The sequence below is a fragment of the Pseudophryne corroboree genome, chromosome 8 (genome assembly GCF_028390025.1).
Source record: "Pseudophryne corroboree isolate aPseCor3 chromosome 8, aPseCor3.hap2, whole genome shotgun sequence".
NCBI classification, from domain to species: Eukaryota; Metazoa; Chordata; class Amphibia; order Anura; family Myobatrachidae; genus Pseudophryne; species Pseudophryne corroboree.
In genome coordinates this window covers 451,482,453-451,504,143 of record NC_086451.1, presented here as the reverse complement: position 1 = coordinate 451,504,143, position 21,691 = coordinate 451,482,453, and the positions used below count along the sequence as shown (strand labels likewise).

Below are 21,691 nucleotides of genomic sequence, written 5' to 3'. Positions count from 1 at the left end.
AGATATTGTATCAAATGTTCACTCTAGGATTTTTTATAGGGCAGGGTGCTGATCACGGGGAGGGCACATTTTTCATTCGGGAGGGCATATTTTTAAGTTAGAAGGGCAAAATTAGGTGCATACTATAATGCTTGGTGCTCCCATTCCTATAGGTCAAAGCATGGGCAGCGTGCAGCAAAAATTTAGGGGCGTTGTTTCGTGGGGAAGGGGCGTGGCCACATAATAGTGGTAATTCACATTACACCACACAGTAGTGCACCTAATACACATTGCACCAGGTAGAACCTCTTATACACACTGCGACAGATAGAGCATGTTATACATATTGCACCAGGTAGAGAGCACTGAGACACACTGCACCAGGTAGAGAGCACTGAGGCACACTGCACCAGGTAGAGAGCACTGAGGCACACTGCACCAGGTAGAGAGCACTGAGGCACACTGCACCAGGTAGAGAGCACTGAGGCACACTGCACCAGGTAGAGAGCACTGGGAGGACGGGCACAGGGCAGATGCAGAGCGGCACTCACCGTTGCGGAGGAGGGCGCTGTGCTTGGTCAGCGGGGCCAGTCTCTTGATGCTGACGGCAGAGCCGTGGTGAGGGGGAATCAAACCATGCCGGAGGACTGTCGGAGACACCGCAGGCTATGATTGGCTACTCTTACCTGCTGCACGCTGACCCTGTCTCCGCCTTCAGCTGAGAGCCATCAGCACGGCGGGGGGAGAAGGCTGTCCTTTGGTGATTGGCAGGGCGGGCACAAATGGGCAGGGCGCATTCTGTCACTCAGAAAAGGGGCAGGGCGCAGCGCCCTGCGAAAGAAGCTTGGCGTGAACACTATTGTATCCATGCCAATATAATGGGTAAATCGTCAATAGTACCTCCTACAGGCGCTACTTACGGATATTCATTTAACAAATACATCCGGTATGGCATCTTCCCTCTACAGCAGCGGTGGCCAACCCGGTCCTCGAGAGCTACCAACAGTTCACGTTTTCCGCACCCCCTAGCTGGTGCACAGGTGCAGTCATTACTTACTGTCACATTTTCAAATGTGGCGCATGCATTCCTAACCGACACATTCTACAGATCAACAGGTGGTCTGGAAAACATGAACTGTTGGTAGATCGGGAGGACCGGTTTGACCACCCCTGCTCTACAGCATAAAGGACTTTCACAATCATTTTATGATAAGTTTAAAAGCTTCATTAAAATAAAGTAGTGCATATTGTGGCTGTAATGCCAACTGAGACTGGATAATACAATCCTTTACAATAAAACTACAGAGGTGCGACACAAGGTGTAAAAGTACAATATATAGAGAAGGTGGCGTATTAAATGCCAACTCGACCAATAAATCTTAGAAGGAAAAGAAAAATGTATATACATACCCGAAAGGTTCATCTATTCTAACTGAAGGTGAGAAGGTCCTTAATGTACTTACACTAAGGACTTTCTTACTCTTACCATCAGTTAGATCAGAGGTCCTCAAGGCACCCCAATGGTCCAGGTTTTAAGTCTATCCATACTTGACCACAGGTAACAGAGGGGGATATTTACTAAGCAGTGATAAGAGCGGAGAAGTGAGCCAGTGGAGAAGTGGCCATGGCAACCAATTGGCAGCTCTATCATTCTATAGTATGCAAATTGTAGATGTTACTTCAGTGCTGATTGGTTGCCATGGGCAACTTCTCTACTGGGCCACTTCTCTGCTCTTATCACTGCTTAATAAATTTCCCCCTCAATTAGCACCCCAGTCAATTTGATTTAACCGTCTGTGCTGAGCTGTGGCTATACAGAAAACCTGGACCGTTGGGGTTCCTTGAATGACCGTGTTTGAGAACCTTTGAGTTATTTATTGGTTGAGTATTATACAAATGGAAGAGACTGTAAAATATTAACAGACCAACAGTGAATAAGAGTGTACCTGCTTGTGTAACGGCTGTGGCATTGCCAGTACATCTCCTTCCTACCTGGACCAAATCACAGACTGGGCAACGCAACAGAGTTGGGTGGAGAACTTCCTTTATGATGTTCCAGTTGTGCAGTTATACCAGCTTCCCTTGTTCTGTGCCTATGGACAACTATATAATCCTTTCTATATGCTGGGTGTAATTAAAAGTATTTGGGGGTCTATTCACGAAGCAGTGAAAAGTGTGAAGTGAGCCAGTGGAGAAGTTGCCCACGGCAACCAATCAGCATTGACGTAACATTTATAATTTGCATAATATACAAATTGTACGGAGCAGCTGATTGGTTGCCGTGGGCAACTTCATGAATAAACCACTTGATATGAATTTTACCTTTATTATATTAAATCATTACAATATTACTGTAAAGGTGGGTACACACAGGAAGTTATATTTATAGTGGGATCGGGTAGTGTGTTGTGCATACACACTGCCCAATCCGTCGTGACTGATGTTACAAACTGGGTGGGTATTTGCATGCGCCCACCCAGTTGCGCTGTCAGTCACTGCCGGCTCGTGCAGCAAGTGTACGAGCGGTCAGCTGACTGGGACAGCTGTGAGGGTGTACCAGTAGGTAAGGTGGGAGTGGAGTAAGCTCTAGTATAGAGGATTTCAGAGATCATCCTTACGATTTGAAGTCTGGGGTAGTTTGATTGGGAATGGAAAGCATAGTGGTTAGTATTGCTGTTTTACAGAGCTGGAGTCAGGAGTTAGATTATTTAGCCAGTGTCATATAGTTGTAGACTCAGAATATATCCACAAAGTGTTGGCATAAGTTTCCTTCAGGGACTCCATTATCCTCACACACACTCCTAACACATAATTCTAGGGTAATAGGTTTCTGATTAAATTAACCTTGGCCACCATGTTGTAGGGAATATAGATTAGATTGTAAACTGCACAGATAAAAATAGTTTTCTCTAACGTCCTAGGGGATCTGGGATGGGTAAGAGTTACCATGGGGTATAGATGGGGTCCATTGGAGCCTGTCAATTTAAGAAATGTTCAGTGTGTGCTGGCTCCTCCCCTCTATGCCCCTCCTGCAGACTCTGTTTAGAAAATGTGCCCAAGGAGCTTTTTTGTATTCTCCGGAGCTCCAGGGAGTTTTCTTCAGAAATTTATTTTAGTTTGTTATTTTCAGGCAGCACTGGCTGACACCAGTCTGCCTGCATCATGTGGGACTTAGGGGGAACCCAAACCAACCTCCTATAGGGTTAATGGTTCGTATCCCCGCTGACAGGACACTAAGCTCCTGAGGCGCTGTTTCACATAACCCCAGGGTGTGTGCGCATGCCGCCACCCCTAACAGGTGCCGAAGGTGCGGTGAGCACAGAGACCAGGGTCCCGGTTAGGGGTCCCCGGTGACAGTGGCGGCATAAGTTCTCAGCGGGCTCCAGGCTGTGGGCTGTAGTCCCCGCTGCGGACACCTACACTGGCACTGGTGTAATAAGGGGTATTCACTCCATTTGACACAATCAGACACAAACAGGGATGGATCTAGACTTTTCTTTAGGGGGGGCGGTTTACTGTTTAATCTTGACTCCTCCCTCTACATTCCCAACTCCTCCCATCTGCAATCCTAACTCCTTCTCTCTAAATTCTGACTGAACTTTTTGAGTGAGACTGAGATAGAGCTTTGTGATTGTTCTATGTACATGTGACTGTGCTATGGGGTAATTGCATTTATTAGCCCTAGTACCCACACACCAGCAAGTGAGGGGCAAATGCTCTGTAACCCTTGCTCTCCTGGCTCATCTGTGCTGCTATGGCATAAGCTGCAGCACATCATTCTGCCTCAGGCTCTTCCCGGAGAGCTCTCTTCTGCTCAAAAGTGGGCGTGGCTATGACTGTGTTAGGTCGCCCCCTTCGCCCCCCCCCTAGATCCGGCACTGGACACAAAGCCAGTATAATCTTGTTGAGGGCCCGGGCGCCATTGGGGGGGCGGGGCTTCCCGGAGAGCGGGACCAGCGGCTCAGAGGTGCCATTTCCTGCTGCTGCTGCATGAAATGCGCTGCTCACCCACAGACCCTACTAAATCACCTTATACTGGTACCAGGGGGGGTTTATAGAAAGGGGGGAGCATATAGGTTACCACTAACACCAGCTGACTTATCCAGTGCTCTGGTTTATGCCCAGCAGAGCGCTGCTTTGACTGTGTGGCATTGTATGCTGGTATCATCCCTCTATCACTCCATTCAAGATTGTCTGGGGCTCTGTTATTTCACTGCACTGTGTTTTTCTCAAATACTGGGTGTGATTCTACTGTTAGAATGTCCGTCAAGAAGGCTGTGTGTCCCTCATGCAACACAAAGTTTTCCCCTAAACGCGGCGGTATCTCTCCTCTGTGCTCAGTGTTCTCTCCCTTCACAGGGTAGTAGTATACAGGAGCCAGAGTGGTTGGAATCATTTAAAGAAATGATTACTAATATTAATAATACAGAGCTGGCTACTGCCAGACAAGAAAGGTAGATCCTAAAGAAATTTGTGGATGATTTTTTTAGTCAAGGCTGCTGACCACAGACAGGCTCCTCAGCCCCCCCTGCTGGTCTCTCACAAATGCACACTCCCACATGTACTCCAATCTGACTGATAATGACATGCCTGATCTGGATGAAGGTGAGCTGGACATGGAGGGGGACAATTCTCTGTCTCAGGGTGTGGAGGCCCTAATTTATTCTAGTAGGGAAGTCCTCAACATACTGGATAAGGAGGCAGAACCTGAGGAAGAGTTGTTTTTTTTATATAAAACCAAAATCTTCTGCCACCTTCCCTGTCTTCAAGGAATTAAACTCACTCTTTAAAGAGGTGTGGGTCAACCTCCTAAACGGTTGCTAAATTCTTTCCCTTTCCCACCTGAGGATAGGAAGGTGTGGGAGAACCCTCAGTGTGTGGATACCTCAGTGTCCAGGCTGTCACGTAAGATTGTGCTGCCTTTACCTGGTGCTATCTCTCTCAAAGACCCAGCTGACCGTAAAATTGAGACTACACTCAAATCAATTTACACTGCGATGGGCGTAGCACAGAGGCCCACCATTGCTTCTGGTTGGATCACGAGGGCCATGGTCAAATCGTCGGGTAATATAATTAGAAGGGTTTGACACTCTACCTCAGGATGAGATCCTGACTCTACTGCATCATATCCAGGATGCTGCTAATTTTATGAATGAGGCGATCAAAGAAATAGGCCTCATTAATGCCTGTGCCTTCGCAATGGCTGTCTCAGCTCGCAGAGCTCTGTGGCTACGACAATGGACAGTGGATGCTGATTCCAAGAAGGGCGTGGAAAATCTTTCTTTTACAGGGGATGCCTTGTTTAGGGAAGAGCTGAACAAGTGGATTTCTCAAGCAATGGCAGGTTAGACGTCCCTATCCTGGGCCCTCTCTGCAGTCCTTTCGTTTGGCCAGATTTAGAGGCAGAGCCAGGGGGGCCTCAAATGCAGCTAGAGGAAGCAGAGGTAAACCAGCGGCTACTGGATCTCTGGACCAGGCCTCCGGATCCTCATCCACTAATCCCTCCGCGTGACGGTTGGCCTCAGCTGAAGGTGGACTTTCAGGTGGGTGCTCGACTTAAACACTTCGCCCATGTGTGGGTGGAATCCTGCCAGGGCCCTTGGGTGAGGAACCTCATATCCCAGGGTTACCGGTTGGAATTTCAAGCACTCCCTACTCTCAGATTCTTCAAGTCAAGCTTACCAGCCTCACCTGTAGCAAGGGTTACCTTGCAGGACGCCATTCAAAATCTGCTACAAACAAAGGTTATTGTTCCAGTCCTTCCACTGTTGCACAACAGGGGATTTTATTCAAGTCTATTCGTGGTACCGAAACCGGACGGTTCAGTACGGCTGATCTTGAACCTCAAATCTCTGAACCCGTATCTTTGGGTGTTCAAGTTCAAGATGGAATCTTTAAGGGCAGTGGTCTCTGGCCTGGAAGAAGAGGAATTCCTGTCATACCTGGATATCAAGGATGCATATCTACACATACTGATATGGCCCCCTCATCAGGCTTATACCGATTCACTATACTGGTCCACCACTTCTAGTTTCAGGCCCTACCCTTTGGTCTCTCCACAGCTCCAAGGGTGTTCACGAAAGACATGGCGGAGATGATGCTGCAACTCTGAATGATGGGAGTCGACATTGTCCCCTACTTGGACGATCTCCTGATAAAGGCGGTCTCCAGGGAGAGTCTGCTGAACAGCATCGACTTGGCTTCTCGTCTTCTTACGGAACATGGGTGGATTCTAAATTTCCAGAAATCTCACCTGGAACCATCACAGAGAATTCAGTTCCTGGGAATGATACTGGACACAGTGTCTCAGAAGGTATTCCTCCCCATGGACAAGGCCATTGACAATCCAGGCTATGGTCCGCTCGGTGCTCAGACCCCGCAAGATCTCAGTTCACCTTTGCATCCTCCTACTGGGCAAGATGGTGGCCTCCTGCGAGGCCATCCAGTACGGCAGATTACATGCCCGTCCATTCCATCTGGATCTGCTGGACAAGCGGTCAGGGTCTCATCTGCACATGCACCAGAGTATAGCTGTGTCGCCAAAATCACGGATCTCCCTGTTATGGTGGCTACAAGTCTCTCACCTTGTGGGGGGTCGGAGTTTAACTACCCAGTCTTGGACTCTGCTGACAACGGATGCCAGCCTCCGAGGTTGGGGGGCACTGACCCAAGGGGCTCAGTTCCAGGGAAAGTGGTCTAGTCAGCAATTTTCACTCCCGATAAATGTTCTGGAACTCAGGGCAATTTACAATGCTCTTCTGCAGGCCTTCTATCTTCTCCGAAACCAGGCTATACAGGTACAGTCGGACAACGCCACATCGGTGGCTTACATAAACCGACAGGGAGGAACAAGAAGCAGGGCCGCAATGCGAGAGGTGTCAAGGATACTTCTCTGGGCGGAAGCCAATGCAAGGGCCATCTCAGCCATATTCATTCCAGGCGTGGACAACTGGGAAGCGAACTTCCTCAGCAGGCACGACCTCCATCAAGGGGAATGGGGCCTTCGCCCTCAGGTGTTTCAACAGCTAGTTCACCAGTGGGGTTGTCCACAGATAGACCTGATGGCTTCTCGTCTCAACAAGAAGCTGCGTCGCTACTGTTCCAGGACGAGGGATCCGCAGGCCGCAACAGCAGACGCTATTACGGCACTGTGGACTTACCAGTTCATATACCTGTTTCCTCAAATTCATCTTATTCCCAAAGTTACAAAAGGACTCAAAAGGGAAAATGTTCAGGCAATTCTAATTGCCCCGGATTGACCTCGCTGTGCCTGGTATGTGGACCTCCTATCCATGTCTCTAGAAGAGCCCTGGCCTCTACTGCTCCTTAAGGATCTTCTTCAACAAGGCCCATTCGTCTATCCAGACTTACTGCGGCTACGTTTGATGGCTTGGAGGTTGAAAGGGAGATCCTAGCCAGGAAAGGGCTTCCCACCAGTATTATCATGACTATGGCCCAAGCCCAGAAGGTGGTCACGTCGAAGCATTACCACCGAATCTGGAAGAAATATGTTTCATGGTGTGAGGGTAGAAGATATTGTACTGTGGATTTTCAACTTGGCCGTTTTCTGCTCTTCCTGCAAGCAGGCGTGGATATGGGCCTACGGTTGGGCTCCATCAAAGTTCAGATTTCGTTTCTCTCCATATTCTTCCAGAGGCAACTTGCTGTAATTCTGGAGGTAAAGACGTTCTTAAAGGGTGTTCTTCGCATTCAACCACACTTTGTCCCTCCCACGGCTCCGTGGGATCTCAGTGTGGTCCTGACCTTTCTCCAATCGGACTGGTTTGAATCGTTATACAGGGTGGACTTGAAATATCTTACTTGGAAGACTGTCCTGTTACTGGCTTTGGCCTCTGCATGACGCGTGTCGGAATTAGGGGCCTTATCCTGTAAGAGCCCTTATTTGATATTTGTTGAGGACAGGAAGGAGCTCAGGACTTGCTATCACTGACCTGGTTTGGGGGGGTTGTGGACTCTGGTTTCTTCCGATGACCGGGAAGTGGAACCGCAACTGGGCCGCAGCAGAGATGGCCGGATGTAAGTCTTCCTCATGCAGGATCAGATCGGCGGACAGTAGGCACGTGCGGACGCTGAAGGTCTCCTGAAAGAGAGAACTTGACAGGTGCTGGTGAATCACAGAAAATACTAAGTGCTTGGAGGCACGGAGGTGCTTGGAGGCACGGAGGTGCGTGGAGGCGCTCGGGCGCTTGTAGGCACTGAGGTGCGTGGTGGCACTGAGGTGCGTGGTGGCGCTCGGGCGCTTGGAGGCACTGATGTGCTTGGAGGCACGGAGGTGCGTGGAGGCGCTCGGGCGCTTGAAGGCACTGATGTGCTTGGAGGCACGGAGGTGCGTGGAGGCGCTCGGGCGCTTGGAGGCACTGATGTGCTTGGAGGCACGGAGGTGCGTGGAGGCGCTCGGGCGCTTGAAGGCACTGATGTGCTTGGAGGCACGGATATGCTTGGAAACACGGAAGTAGCAGGAACGAGGGAGCTCTGAAGATCACAGTTTCTGACAGGCAGAATTGATGATACACAGGCGCCGGATCTCTGCCCGGCGTCTGGCTTTGAACCCCCCGCCTTTGCCTGATTGGCGGAGCGGGCAGGTGACGTCAGCCCCGCTCCGCCTACCTGACCTCACTCAATATGGCGGTGCCCTCGCTCAGGGAAGCCGCCGGGGAGACCCACTGACCCGACGCCGGAACCCCGAGACCGCCGGAGGAGAGAGGCGCCAGGCCATCCAGGACACCCGCAGAGGCAGGCGCGGCCGCCGCTGCCCGCGAGGTGTGACAGTACCCCCTCCTCCAGGAGTGGCCCCTGGACACTTTCCGGGCTTAGTTGGATGTCTGGAGTGGAAGATCTGAACCAGTCGGGGAGCCGTTACCTCAGTAGCATTGATCCAACTTCTCTCTTCAGGACCATAACCTTTCCACTCTACCAAGTACTGTAGTTTTTTATGAAGATAACGAGAGTCAAGAATAGCTTTGATTTCAAATTCTGTCCCAGCTTCAGTCACTATAGAAGTTGACCTAGGGGATGCTGTGTGGAACCGATTCAGAATGAGGGGACGGAGGAGAGAGACGTGAAAGGAGTTCGGAATTTGAAGGTGGGAAGGCAACCCTAGTTTGCAGACGACCGGGTTCAAGACTTGCAACACTGGGAAAGGACCAATGAACCTTGGGGCAAATTTCATAGTAGGCACTTTTAAACGAAGATTGCGGGTAGAGAGCCATACCTTGTCGCCAACCTTATATTGAGGAGCTGCTCGTCGCTTCCTATCCGCAAAGAATTTATAGCGACCGGAAACTAACTTGAGATTGGCATGAACTCGACTCCAGATTTGGTTAAAGTGTCGGAGAGTAGAGGCTGCAGCAGGAACTTCTTCTGGAGGACAAATGGGCAACTCCGGAACTTGGGGATGAAATCCGTAATTAATAAAGAATGGAGACTCACCAGTTGAAGAGTGATATAGATGGTTGTGGGCAAACTCGGCCCAAGGCAACAACTCCACCCAGTTATCTTGAGAAGGGGAAAGGTAAACACGGAGAAAAGTCTCTAGATCTTGATTGACACGTTCAGTTTGCCCATTAGTCTGTGGAGGGGGCTCGTCCGAGATAAATAACAGAGCCAGCTTGGAAGCGGATGGTAATCCGGTCAACGGAATAAAATGTGCCATCTTAGAGAATCGGTCAATAATCACCCAAATGGTGTTATGACCCTTAGAGAGAGGTAGTTCAGTAACAAAGTCCATTGAGATATGAGTCCAAGGCCTTTTAGGAATGGATAAAGGATGCACCAAGCCCGCAGGCGGCAGACGTGGAGTTTTGTGCTGAGCACATTGAGGACACGAATTGACATACTCTTGAACATCCTTTTTCATAGTGTCCCACCAGTACGATCTTCGCAGGAATTCCCACATTTTCTGAACTCCCGGATGACCAGAAAACTTAGAAGTGTGAGCCCACTGCAACAGTCTTGGTCGAAATTTAACTGGCACCGACATTCTTCCAGGAGAAGGGCCCAACCCAGTGGGAGCTGCAGAAATAGAGATGGGACTAAGGATTAATGCCTTTTCTACTGTATTCTCCTCATCCGAAGCCATCACTGAACGGGATAGGGCATCCGCCTTAGTATTAAGAGTTCCAGCCCGATACTTGATGATAAAGGAAAATCTGGCAAAGAATAGCGCCCATCTTGCCTGACGGGGATTCAAACATTGGGCCGTCTTAAGGTACAGTAAATTCTTGTGATCCGTAAAAATTGTAATTAAGTGTTTAGCACCTTCCAGAAGATATCTCCATTCTTCTAAAGCAGATTTAATTGCCAGCAGCTCTTTGTCTCCAATGGTGTAATTTAATTCAGCAGGGGAGAACTTGCGAGAATGGAAACCACATGGATGCAACTTCCCGTCTGAGGCGTACTGCGAAAGTACGGCACCTATGCCTACCGTGGAAGCATCAACCTCCAGAAAGAATGGTTTTAGGAAATCTGGCTGCTGAAGTACGGGAGCGGACATAAAGGCTGTCTTCAGCTGTTTGAACGCTGCTACTGCTTCAGAAGGCCAATTGCTTGGGTCAGCCCTTTCTTAGTCAGAGCAGTAATAGGTGCCACGATAGTAGAGAAACCTCTTATAAATTTTCGATAATAATTTGCGAATCCTAGAAATCGTTGCACTGCTTTCAAGGAAAGAGGTTGAGTCCAATCTCGGATGGCCGAGAGTTTCTCCGGATCCATACGCAACTCAGTTCCAGAAATAATGTAGCCCAAAAATGGAATAGAAGGAACCTCAAAGGTGCACTTGGAGATTTTGCCATAAAGATGGTTCTCGCGCAACCGAAGGAGTACTTCCTTAACTTGTAGTTGGTGCTCAGAAAGATTCTTCGAAAATATCAGAATGTCATCCAAATAGACTACTACATTCAGATACAACATGTCCCGAAAGACTTCATTAATGAATCCCTGAAAGAAAAAAAAGTTGCTGAGGCCAAATGGCATTACCAGGTACTCGTAATGCCCATCTCTAGTATTGAAAGCCGTCTTCCACTCATCCCCTTGTCGGATACGTATCAGGTTGTATGCTCCCCTTAAATCAAGCTTAGTAAATACTCGAGCTCCACGCACTCTATCAAAAAGCTCTGTGATGAGCGGCAGAGGATACTTGTTCTTAATGGTGACTTCATTTAAACCACGATAGTCAATACATGGTCTCAGGCCTCCATCTTTTTTCTTTACAAAGAAGAAGCCAGCTCCCGCTGGGGAAGTAGAGGGACGGATGAACCCCTTCTGCAAATTAGACTTAATGTACTCTGACATAGCTTGTGTCTCTGGAACCGAAAAAAGGATAAGTGCGACCTCGGGGCGGTATTTTTCCAGGAATAAGCTCAATAGGACAGTCCCAGGGCCTATGCGGAGGTAATTTATCAGCCGCCTGTTCCGAGAAGACATCTAAAAATTCTCGATAAGCCTCTGGAATAGACTCCACGTCCAACTTGGCCGATGCACGGAGTGGAACGACAGGGGTAAGACAATTTAATTGACAGAAGGGACTCCAAGAAATTATTTGTGTCGACCCCCAGTCGACATGAGGGTTGTGAAGCCTGAGCCAGGGAAGACCCAAAACGAGATCATGAGACATCTCCTGAATAACCAGAAACTCCAATTGTTCTCTGTGCAAAGCCCCCACTTGTAGCTGAATTGACTCAGACTGACTCGTAATCAAGGCGTTAGGAATTTGGACACCGTTAATAGCTGTGATCGTAATAGGTCGCTCGACCAACTGTAACTTCAAGCCCAAACTCTGGGCGCAGGAGAGAGAAATAAAATTCCCCGCAGCTCCCGAATCCAATAGAGCCATAACAGTTTTGACTTCTGTTTCAGTAGACAAAGATACTGAGAGTAAACAGTCCACTACTGGAGAAGATTGAGAAACCACACCCAGCTTGACTTCCCCGGAACAGGCTAGGACTGCCCGTTTCCCGGGCGAGACTTGCAAAACTTGAGAGAGTGATCCGCGGGTCCACAGTAGAGGCAAAGTCTATTCTCACGCCGACGCTGCCGCTCCTCTGGAGACAGCCGAGACCGATTAATCTGCATGGGTTCGTCTGGACCTGTCGTAACCGATTGTTTAGCCGGTAGAGCCCTGAATCTGCATCGATCAGACCGAGTACGTTCGCCGACTCGTTCCTGCATGCGGAGATCCACTTTCACACAAAGCGAGATCAACTGTTCCAAAGAATCTGGCAAATCCCTTGTAATCAGTTCGTCCTTAAGACGGTCGGACAGCCCGTTCCAGAAAGCGGCCCGTAAGGCATCATTATTCCAGCGCAATTCGGAGGCTATGGTCTGAAAATGAATCACATACTGACCTACTGAACGGGAGCCTTGTCGAACTCGGAGTAGATCTGAAGAGGCAGCGGTCGTTCTGCCAGGCTCATCAAAGATCCTGCGGAAAGATGAGATGAAATTGGTGTAGCTGGAAACCAAAGGATCAGATCGCTCCCATAACGGAGACACCCATTCCAGCGCTGAGCCCTCAAGCAAGGAAATAACGTATGCTACTTTGGACCGATCCGTGGGGAAGTTGTGTGCGAGGAGTTCAAACTGTACCTCGCACTGGTTAAGAAAACCACGGCAATTGTTCGGATTGCCGTTGTAGCGAGAGGGAGTGGGAAGCTGAAGGCGTGACCTGGTTCCGGACACAGCGTGAGCATTATCGGGAGCGACTACCGGAGCGGGCACCGGAGCTGGAACCGGAACTACTGAAGCCAGGGAAACCTGAATTTGATCCAGCCTGCCGGATAGTTCTTGGAGATACCGCATCACCTGGCTTTGCGCCGCCTCTTGACTCTGAACACGGGAAACCAGATCCTGGATGGCACTCACCTCTGGGTTCCGATCCCCCGGGTCCATGTGGCCTGTGTATACTATCACTGACCTGGTTTGGGGGGGTTGTGGACTCGGGGTTTCTTCCGATGACCGGGAAGTGGAACCGCAACTGGGCCGCAGCAGAGATGGCCGGATGTAAGTCTTCCTCATGCAGGATCAGATCGGCGGACAGGAGGCACGTGCGGACGCTGAAGGTCTCCTGAAAGAGAGAACTTGACAGATGCTGGTGAATCACAGAAAATACTAAGTGCGGGAGGCACGGAGGTGCTTGGAGGCACGGAGGTGCTTGGAGGCACGGAGGTGCTTGGAGGCACTGAGGGGCGTGGAGGTGCGTGGAGGCGCACGGGCGCTTGTAGGCACTGAGGTGCGTGGTGGCGCTCGGGCGCTTTGAGGCACTGATGTGCTTGGAGGCACGGAGGTGCGTGGAGGCGCTCAGGCGCTTGAAGGCACTGATGTGCTTGGAGGCACGGATATGCTTGGAAACACGGAAGTAGCAGGAACGAGGGAGCTCTGAAGATCACAGTTTCTGACAGGCAGAATTGATGATACACAGGCGCCGGGTCTCTGCCCGGCGTCTGGCTTTGAACCTCCCGCCTTTGCCTGATTGGCGGAGCGGGCAGGTGACGTCAGCCCCGCTCCGCCTACCTGACCTCACTCAATATGGCGGCGCCCTCGCTCCGGGAAGCCGCCGGGGAGACCCACTGACCCGACGCCGGAACCCCGAGACCGCCGGAGGAGAGAGGCGCCAGGCCATCCAGGACACCTGCAGAGGCAAGCGCGGCCGCCGCTGCCCGCGAGGTGTGACACTTGCCCACAGTTTTTGCCGAAAGTGGTATCAGCTTTTCACATTAATCAACCGATAGTGGTTCCGTTAATGTCTGACACTTCGGTTGCTCCAAAGTCCTTGGACGTTGTTCGGGCTTTGAGGATTTACGTCAAAAGGACAGCTCGTCACAGGAAGTCTGACTCACTTTTTGTCCTTTACGACGCTACCAAGATTGGATGTCATGCTTCTAAGCAGTCCATTGCTAGATGGCTCAGGTTGACCATTCAACAGGCCTATTCTTCTGCGACATTGCCACTGCCAAGTTCTATCCAGGCCCACTCCACTAGGTCGGTGGGTTCTTCCTGGGCGGCTGCCCATGGCGTCCCGGGCTTACAGTTGGGCCGAGCGGCTACTTGGCCTGGTTCGAACACATTTGTGTAGTTCTCTAAGTTCGATACCTTGGCCGGTGAAGACCTTCAGTTTGGTCAGGCGGTTCTGCAGGGGTCTCAGCACTCTCCCACCCATTCTGGGAACTTTGGGACTTCCCCATGGTACTAATCCATCCCAGTATCCCCTAGGACATTAGAGAAAATAGGAATTTAATATCTACCGGTAATTCCTTTTCTCGTAGTCCGTAGGGGATACTGGGCGCACGCCTCCGTGCTTTATGTTTCCTGCTTACCTGGTTGTAAGTTCTTGGTTGGGTCTGCTGTTGCTGTACCTATTACTGTTCGGGTTAACGTTGCTATCCTTTGGTTTTGTTAACATGGCTATCCTTTATTGCTGTTGGGTGTTGGTTCGTTACCTCACCGCTGTTGTTATCTGTTTTTCCTTCTCTCAAAGTATGTCTGTCTTCTCGGGCACAGTTTTCCTAGACTGAGTTTGGCTGGGGGGGGCATAGAGAGGAGGAGCCAACAGACACTGAACATTTCTTAAAGTGCCAAGCTCCAATGGACCTGATCTATACCCCATGGTACTAATCCATCCCAGTATCCCCTATGGACTACGAGAAAAGGAATTACCGGTAGGTATTAAATTCCTATTTTCTGCAAAACACTATACAGCGAAACGCAAAAAAAAAACTCCCAGATTTTAAAGCTTAATAAGAAAGGCGTGGTAAATGCTATTCCAAATGTTAGTACATAATCAAAAAGTGCCTGGGATACAGTTTATTATCAGTTGGTTTTGAATATGATATCGGCATTTTTTGGCGTAAAGCAATCAGTTCATTAATGGTTCCCTGCAGATGTTTGTAGATATCAGATGGCTGTGTAGAGGCCTCTCATGACGCTGATGACTGTTTTCTGCCCAGTACTGAAAATTCTGCTTGGTAACGTAGCCGGACAAATGACAGTGAGCTTCATCAGGAAGTTGCAGCGGTAACGCCGGAAATGAGCTGCCAAGTGATGCGAAACTTCAGAAATCGACTACAGATGTGTATCCCGAATGAACGTCACCACCTGGACAAGTATAAATAGCTTAATAAATAAGTGAGATGAATTACAGGAGATGTTTTAAAGGTAGGAGTGACAGGGTTCTATTCTGAAATGCAGGTCAGATTTGTAAGGGATAATGGCCCTCATTCCGAGTTGATCGCTCGCTAGCAACTTTTTGCAGCACTGCGATCAGGTTAAAACTGCGCATGCGTATGCAATGCGCAGGCGCGTCGTGCGGGTACAAAGAGGATCGGTGCTGGGCGATGGATTTAACAAAGAATCCATTCGCACAGCCGATTGCAAGGTGATTGATAGAAAGAGGGCATTTATGGGTGTCAACTGACCGTTTTCTGGGAGTGTTTGGAAAAACGCAGGCGTGTCCAAGGGTTTGCAGGGCGGGTGTCTGACGTCAAATCCGGGATCAAAAAGACTGAAGTGATCGCAGCGGCTGAGTAAGTCCAGAGCTACTCAGAAACTGCAAAAAAAAAAAATTGTACCGCTCGACTGCAAAAGCGTTCGCACACTTGCAAAGCGAAAATACACTCCCCCATAGGCGGCGACTATCTGATCGCAGCGCTGCAAAAAGTTAGTAGCGAGCGATCAATTCAGAATGAGGGACAATATTTTCAGGTACTGTATGAAGGGATGAAGAGTTGTGCAGAGATTTGTAGGTAAGGGTGAGTATTTTAAAATTGCATATGGGAAGACACAGGGGGCCAGTGTACGGATTTGCAGATTGGTGGGGTGAGGAGTGAGTAGATCTGCCTTGCCGCAGAGTTTTTGATGGATTGATACAGGGAGAGATGGGGGAGGGGAATATGAAATAGCAGGAGTTGAGGTGGGATAATTTGCATACAAGGTGCGTGCTGACTGCTTTGCATGTAGCCACAAACGCTGGGCAGCTTTATTTTTACACTGCAATTTAGGTTTCAGTTTGACACGCTCCTCTCACATCTAAATCTCTGCACGGTACATCTGCCCCACCTGCAGTGCAGCATGGTTTTACCAGGTGCACAGTTATTGGCTCTATATGCTTTGCTCAGAGTAAGCCCCTGTATACGTATCTTCAGGGTGGTCAACACCAGTTACATATCCAGTGGGATTGCATTATGGTCAGACGCAACGTTCCTTGTGTTTTGTGAAGCCGAGGCAGCTTAATTTATTACCGTATGCTATGTAAGTTCACTTGGGGCTAATGCAAGGATTTGTGAGGTTTTAAGTGGGAAGCTGCACTGCCTATTGCTTTTCCATCCTCAGCCGCAACGGTCACCATTAGTAACGGCAATTGCACCAGCCCCGTGCTAGGGTGCAAGACATCCGCCTGAAACAGATTTCCCTTCCCCGCATGCACAAATCAGAATAGCACAGAGCTCTGACTATACTCACACGAGACAGAAAAGCCTGAAATACTCCTAGACAGATCCGTCGGCTTACAATAGGAGGGAAATACACTGAGATATGTAAATTTGCACATGCTGTATGCTAACATTCGCCATTTGCATCCGTGCAAAAGAGTTCCGTCCGACTCATGATCCGCCCCTACGTGTAAGCAGTGCTTGTGATTAGGGGAAAGGGAGTTCCATGGATCCCACTTGGGTAAACCCCTTGCATTCACTATCAGTGAACATGAATGAATGACACAGTTCTAGAATACTTGGAAAGAGTTAAACCAGGCGCTGAGTTGGACAGAGCTGTTGCTACTTCATTTGGCAGCCAACTAATACCCGTTTCAGACAAATTTCCCGGGTGAAGAAGTTCTACCCCATAATTTGCCAAAAAACACGGGTCTTTTTTCTGTGTGAAAGGGTCAACCCAGGAATTTACCAGGGTTGGAAACCCTGGTTGACCCTTTCACACAGAAGAAATACCCATGTTGATCTCTAAATTACCGGGTAGAACTGCTTCACCTGGTAATTTGCTTCCCTGTATGAAAGGGGGGTCAGGCTGGGTCCGGCTAAGCGACCCGGCATTGAGATGCCAGGAAAAAAACTCCTATTGAGAAACGTTATATCTGGAACGTATCCGCGGGTGTGTTGTATACCTGATTCGTCTGTGAACGACATAACAAATCGTCCCTGATGGACAGCATCTGCCTGTGTGTACGGGTGACCCGCTGACTGCCCGTCACTGCTGCAGGGACCATCCACACTGATGTCACGGGATCGGTATGTGGTATCGCTCGCCACAAGTTCTATTCTCTATGGGTGTCGTGGACACCCACTGAGGGGGAATCACCGACCTCGTTGGTATTCCAATAAAGTACCAGCGGTGGTATTGAGACAGCTGGGATCCCGACGGGCAGTATATTAACTGCATACAGGTGTCAGAGCTGGGATGTTCAGGATCCATGCCGACGCCGGGATCCCGAGCAATCAAAATGCCGGCAGACAGAATGCCACCCACGACACCCATAGAGTTATAATAGGGTATGCAGTCAATTTACCGCCAATCGAAATCCCGACAGCAATTGACCAACGGTCAAAATACCGACATGGACAAAATACAGACAATGTAAAAATACCGACATGTGAAATGCCGACATGGGTTTTTCATGATTTTTTCAATGAAACCGACTTGTTCATACTTTACCATCCCAGTGGACCTGGAGGGGGAATATAATTGTGTGCCGAGCCATGCAAGGGGACGCGGTACACTTATATGGTGTCCATGTCAACCTATGTCGACATACACACAAAAAACTATGAAAACCGCATGTCGGTATTTTGACCTGTCTGCATTTTACATGTCGGTATTTTGACCTTGTCGGTATTTTAAATGTCGGGATTTTGTCCATGTCGGGATTTTGATTGGAGGTATTTCATACCGATCCCGATAATGGAACCTGTGGCAAGCCACTGCAACCGCAAGGGACTTTGTTGTACTGCCCCCCACCGCCAGGTTGTGTCCAGTTGTGACATCTGGCCCGACATATTGAGCAGCTGATTGGTAAGTGTGTATAGCTTATCCTAATTGGTCGCTCTGTCAGAGCTAAAGACCACTGTTGGTGGAGGTGCCATGATGATGTGAATTGCAGCATCATGCGGCTGCCCCCTACAGCGCCATTTAGACTCCCCTTAAGTTGCTGGAAACAAAAATGGGTTCCATTCCTATACCTGTGATGTTACCTGCCGTTATAGCGATGTTATTTACACAAATGATTATGCTAGGACATTATATGTTACTAGGTGATTCATTACGCCCTACGGCCGCTCATCACACCGTCGCAAGGGGCTACATGCCCCTTTAAACCTTGCACGCCTTTGTGCTGTACAATATTTTTATTATATGGAGTATTACCTCCAACCATAATTTTGTGAGTGGTTAAATATTGGACGGACAAAGGGTGTGGGATGGTTAAGTGGCCGTAGCTCCTTCGGACGGTGTGAACAGCGCACACAGGGCACAATGAATCACCTAGCAGGTGCTGTGGTTGGGGGAGTGGTGGGTGCGTGGGAGACGCGGATGGGAGAGGGGGTCCGGGGGTGGGGCAGTTGAGAGGGTGCCGCAGGTGGGTGCGGGGGTGCCGTAGGTGGGGGAAAGAAACTTGAGCCACTGCGGGAGGGGGAGGTACGGACTCAGGGGGCGGTATGTACTAACCTCTCCCGCTGCGATACTGGCTTATTGCACCCTGTGTGTTCTCGGTGATAGGATCACCGCCCGCTGCCCGTAGTTTTCTCCTCACTGCACTTCCGCCTCATCACCGCCGCGGCCACTCAGTCCTGACCTCTCCGTAACGGTTGATCAGTGCTGCGCTGCCCCTGTCAGTCGCACATGCGCACACTGGTTATGGCACACAGCAGAGACAAGTGTGCATGCGCGACTGACAGGGGGAGCGATGCACTGATCAGCCGCTACGGAGAGTTCAGGACTGAGTGGCCGCGGCGGTGATGAGGCGGAAGCGCAGTGAGGAGAAAACTACGGGCAACGGGCGGCGATCCTATTACCGAGAACACACAGGATGCGTTAAGCCAGATACCGCAGTGGTAGAAGTTAGGACATCCTGCCCTGACTCCGCCCAGTGTTACACACACAGTCACAGATCTGGGCTAATATATAGGAGATTCTAGCTGAACTGCACCTAGCGTACCTAAAGCTACTGAAGCAGAACTGTACATATAACAAAAAAAATATAATTCAAGAAAGCAATGTTTTATATAGGGTAATCACTATCAAAAAGAATGTAGAAGAAATATATATGAACTGAAATAGAAGTAGATGTCAATCTTATGTAACAGAACTTTTATATAAGGTCTGGCAATACGGTAACCAAGGCTGGTTACACAATCTCCAACCACCAGATGAGACCCTGAATAAGTGGTGTTGTTTACAGTACAGCAGACGATCTATCCTCCCTGCACTACACTCTATAGTCCCACTTTCGGCCTGAGCTGAGACTAACTATCCCCTCGCCTCTATGGTACAGGAGGAGAAGTGTCATGGCCGCCCCCAGCAGGCTGAAGTCTATACTTGCCCTGGTGACAGGTCATTATATCATATGCTCAGTGTAATCACAGTGACACATTACCAGTCTGCCACTATTACATCCATCACAAGCTGTCTAACGTTCTGTCACTGTCTCACATGTCTCTGTACTGTCTAACTAACACCTTCCTAGCTCCTACTGGCTCACATGTACCTGTCTCTCTGTAACTGTCTAACATCTTCCTAGCTCCTACTGGCTCACATGTACGTGTCTAACATCTTCCTAGCTCCTACTGGCTGACTAGTACCTGTCTAACATCTTCCTAGCTCCTACTGGCTCACATGTACCTGTCTAACATCTTCCTAGCTCCTACTGGCTGACTAGTACCTGTCTAACATCTTCCTAGCTCCTACTGGCTCACATGTACCTGTCTAACATCTTCCTAGCTCCTACTGGCTGACTAGTACCTGTCTAACATCTTCCTAGCTCCTACTGGCTGACTAGTACCTGTCTAACATCTTCCTAGCTCCTACTGGCTGACTAGTACCTGTCTAACATCTTCCTAGCTCCTACTGGCTCACATGTACCTGTCTAACATCTTCCTAGCTCCTACTGGCTGTCTAGTACCTGTCTAACATCTTCCTAGCTCCTACTGGCTGACTAGTACCTGTCTAACATCTTCCTAGCTCCTACTGGCTCACATGTACCTGTCTAACATCTTCCTAGCTCCTACTGGCTGACTAGTACCTGTCTAACATCTTCCTAGCTCCTACTGGCTGACTAGTACCTGTCTAACATCTTCCTAGCTCCTACTGGCTCACATGTACCTGTCTAACATCTTCCTAGCTCCTACTGGCTCACATGTACCTGTCTCTCTGTAACTGTCTAACATCTTCCTAGCTCCTACTGGCTGACTAGTACCTGTCTCTCTGTAACTGTCAGATATAAAATGTGCAGAGAGAGTTAGATTTGGGTGGGGTGTGTTTAAACAGGAAATCTAAATTGCAGTGTAAAAATTAAGCAGCCAGTATTTACCCTGCACAGAAACAAAATAACCCACCCAAATCTAACTCCCTCTGCACATGTTACATCTGCCCCCCCCCCCCCCCCCCCCTCCTGCAGTGCACATGGTTTTGCCCAACTGCTAACAAATTTGCTGCTACGATCAGGTCTGAGTTACCCCCTATATCTGTGCCTACCTCTCACCATTCTCTCTCACTCTATGGATATTTACTAAAGCTTCTAAAATAAAAAAAAATGGTGCTGTTGCCCATAGTAACCACATTCTGTTTATCACTTTCTAGGATGCAACAGAGAAAGGATAGCTAGAACCACCACTTTTCATTCTTAGAAACGTTAGTAAATCTGCTCCTATGCCTGTCTAACCTCTGCCTCACCCTCTCTCTCTCTCTCTCTTTCTTTGCATGTCTCCTCTGACTCTCTTTCTCTCTGTGTCTCACCTGTCTCAGAGTTGTATGCGACCCAATGGTTTGTGTACAATCTCTGATAGTGGTTGGACTGCGCTGCACATGTGTAAAATGCATCCTGTGAGATCCCCAGAATGATTGATATACTTCACCGTTTGGAGGTGGGACACAGGCAGTGACGGAAACTCTTTTATAAAATGAGGGGGGGCTCGCCCCTGTTTTCTAGGCATCTTCGGATCTTTCCAGGCCCTGGTTCCATCGCCCATATCTTTGGACTGTCCATAGAGAATAGGCAAATATGCATTAGCTATCGGAAAGGATTCATACACGTTCCTCTTGCTTCTAGAAATTGCGGTCACTATAATTGGCTTTAGGTGGCCATTCCGAGTTGATCGCTAGCTGCATTCATTCGCTGTGCAGCGATGAGGCAAAAAATCGGCACTTCTGCGCATGCGTGTGTGGCGCAATGCGCACGCCCGGCGTACTATTACACGAACGATGTAGTTTCACACAGGGTCTAGCGAAGCTTTCCAGTTGCACTGCTGGCCGCAGAGTGATTAACAGGAAGTGGGCGTTTCTGGGTGTCAACTGATCGTTTTCAGGGAGTGTTCGGAAAAACGCAGGCGTGCCAGGAAAAATGCAGGCGTGCCTGGGCGAACGCAGGGCGTGTTTGTGACGTCAAAACAGGAACTGAACAGTCTGAAGTGATCGCAAGCGCTGAGTAGTTATTGAGCTACTCTGAAACTGCACAAAATTATTTCGTAGCCGCTCTGCGATC

General features: G+C 49.2%; 1 protein-coding gene across 1 annotated transcript in view; it reads left to right on the top strand.

Moving 5' to 3' along the window:
• Nucleotides 1-19,460: 19,460 nt before the first annotated feature.
• HSD17B8 (hydroxysteroid 17-beta dehydrogenase 8) overlaps nt 19,461-21,691 on the top strand; it is a 57,172-nt gene continuing 54,941 nt past the window's right edge. The window contains exon 1 of the mRNA XM_063935750.1: nt 19,461-19,545. Within this exon, the coding sequence (XP_063791820.1) occupies nt 19,500-19,545 (46 nt within the window). The 5' untranslated portion in view covers nt 19,461-19,499. The remainder of the gene's footprint in view (nt 19,546-21,691) is intronic.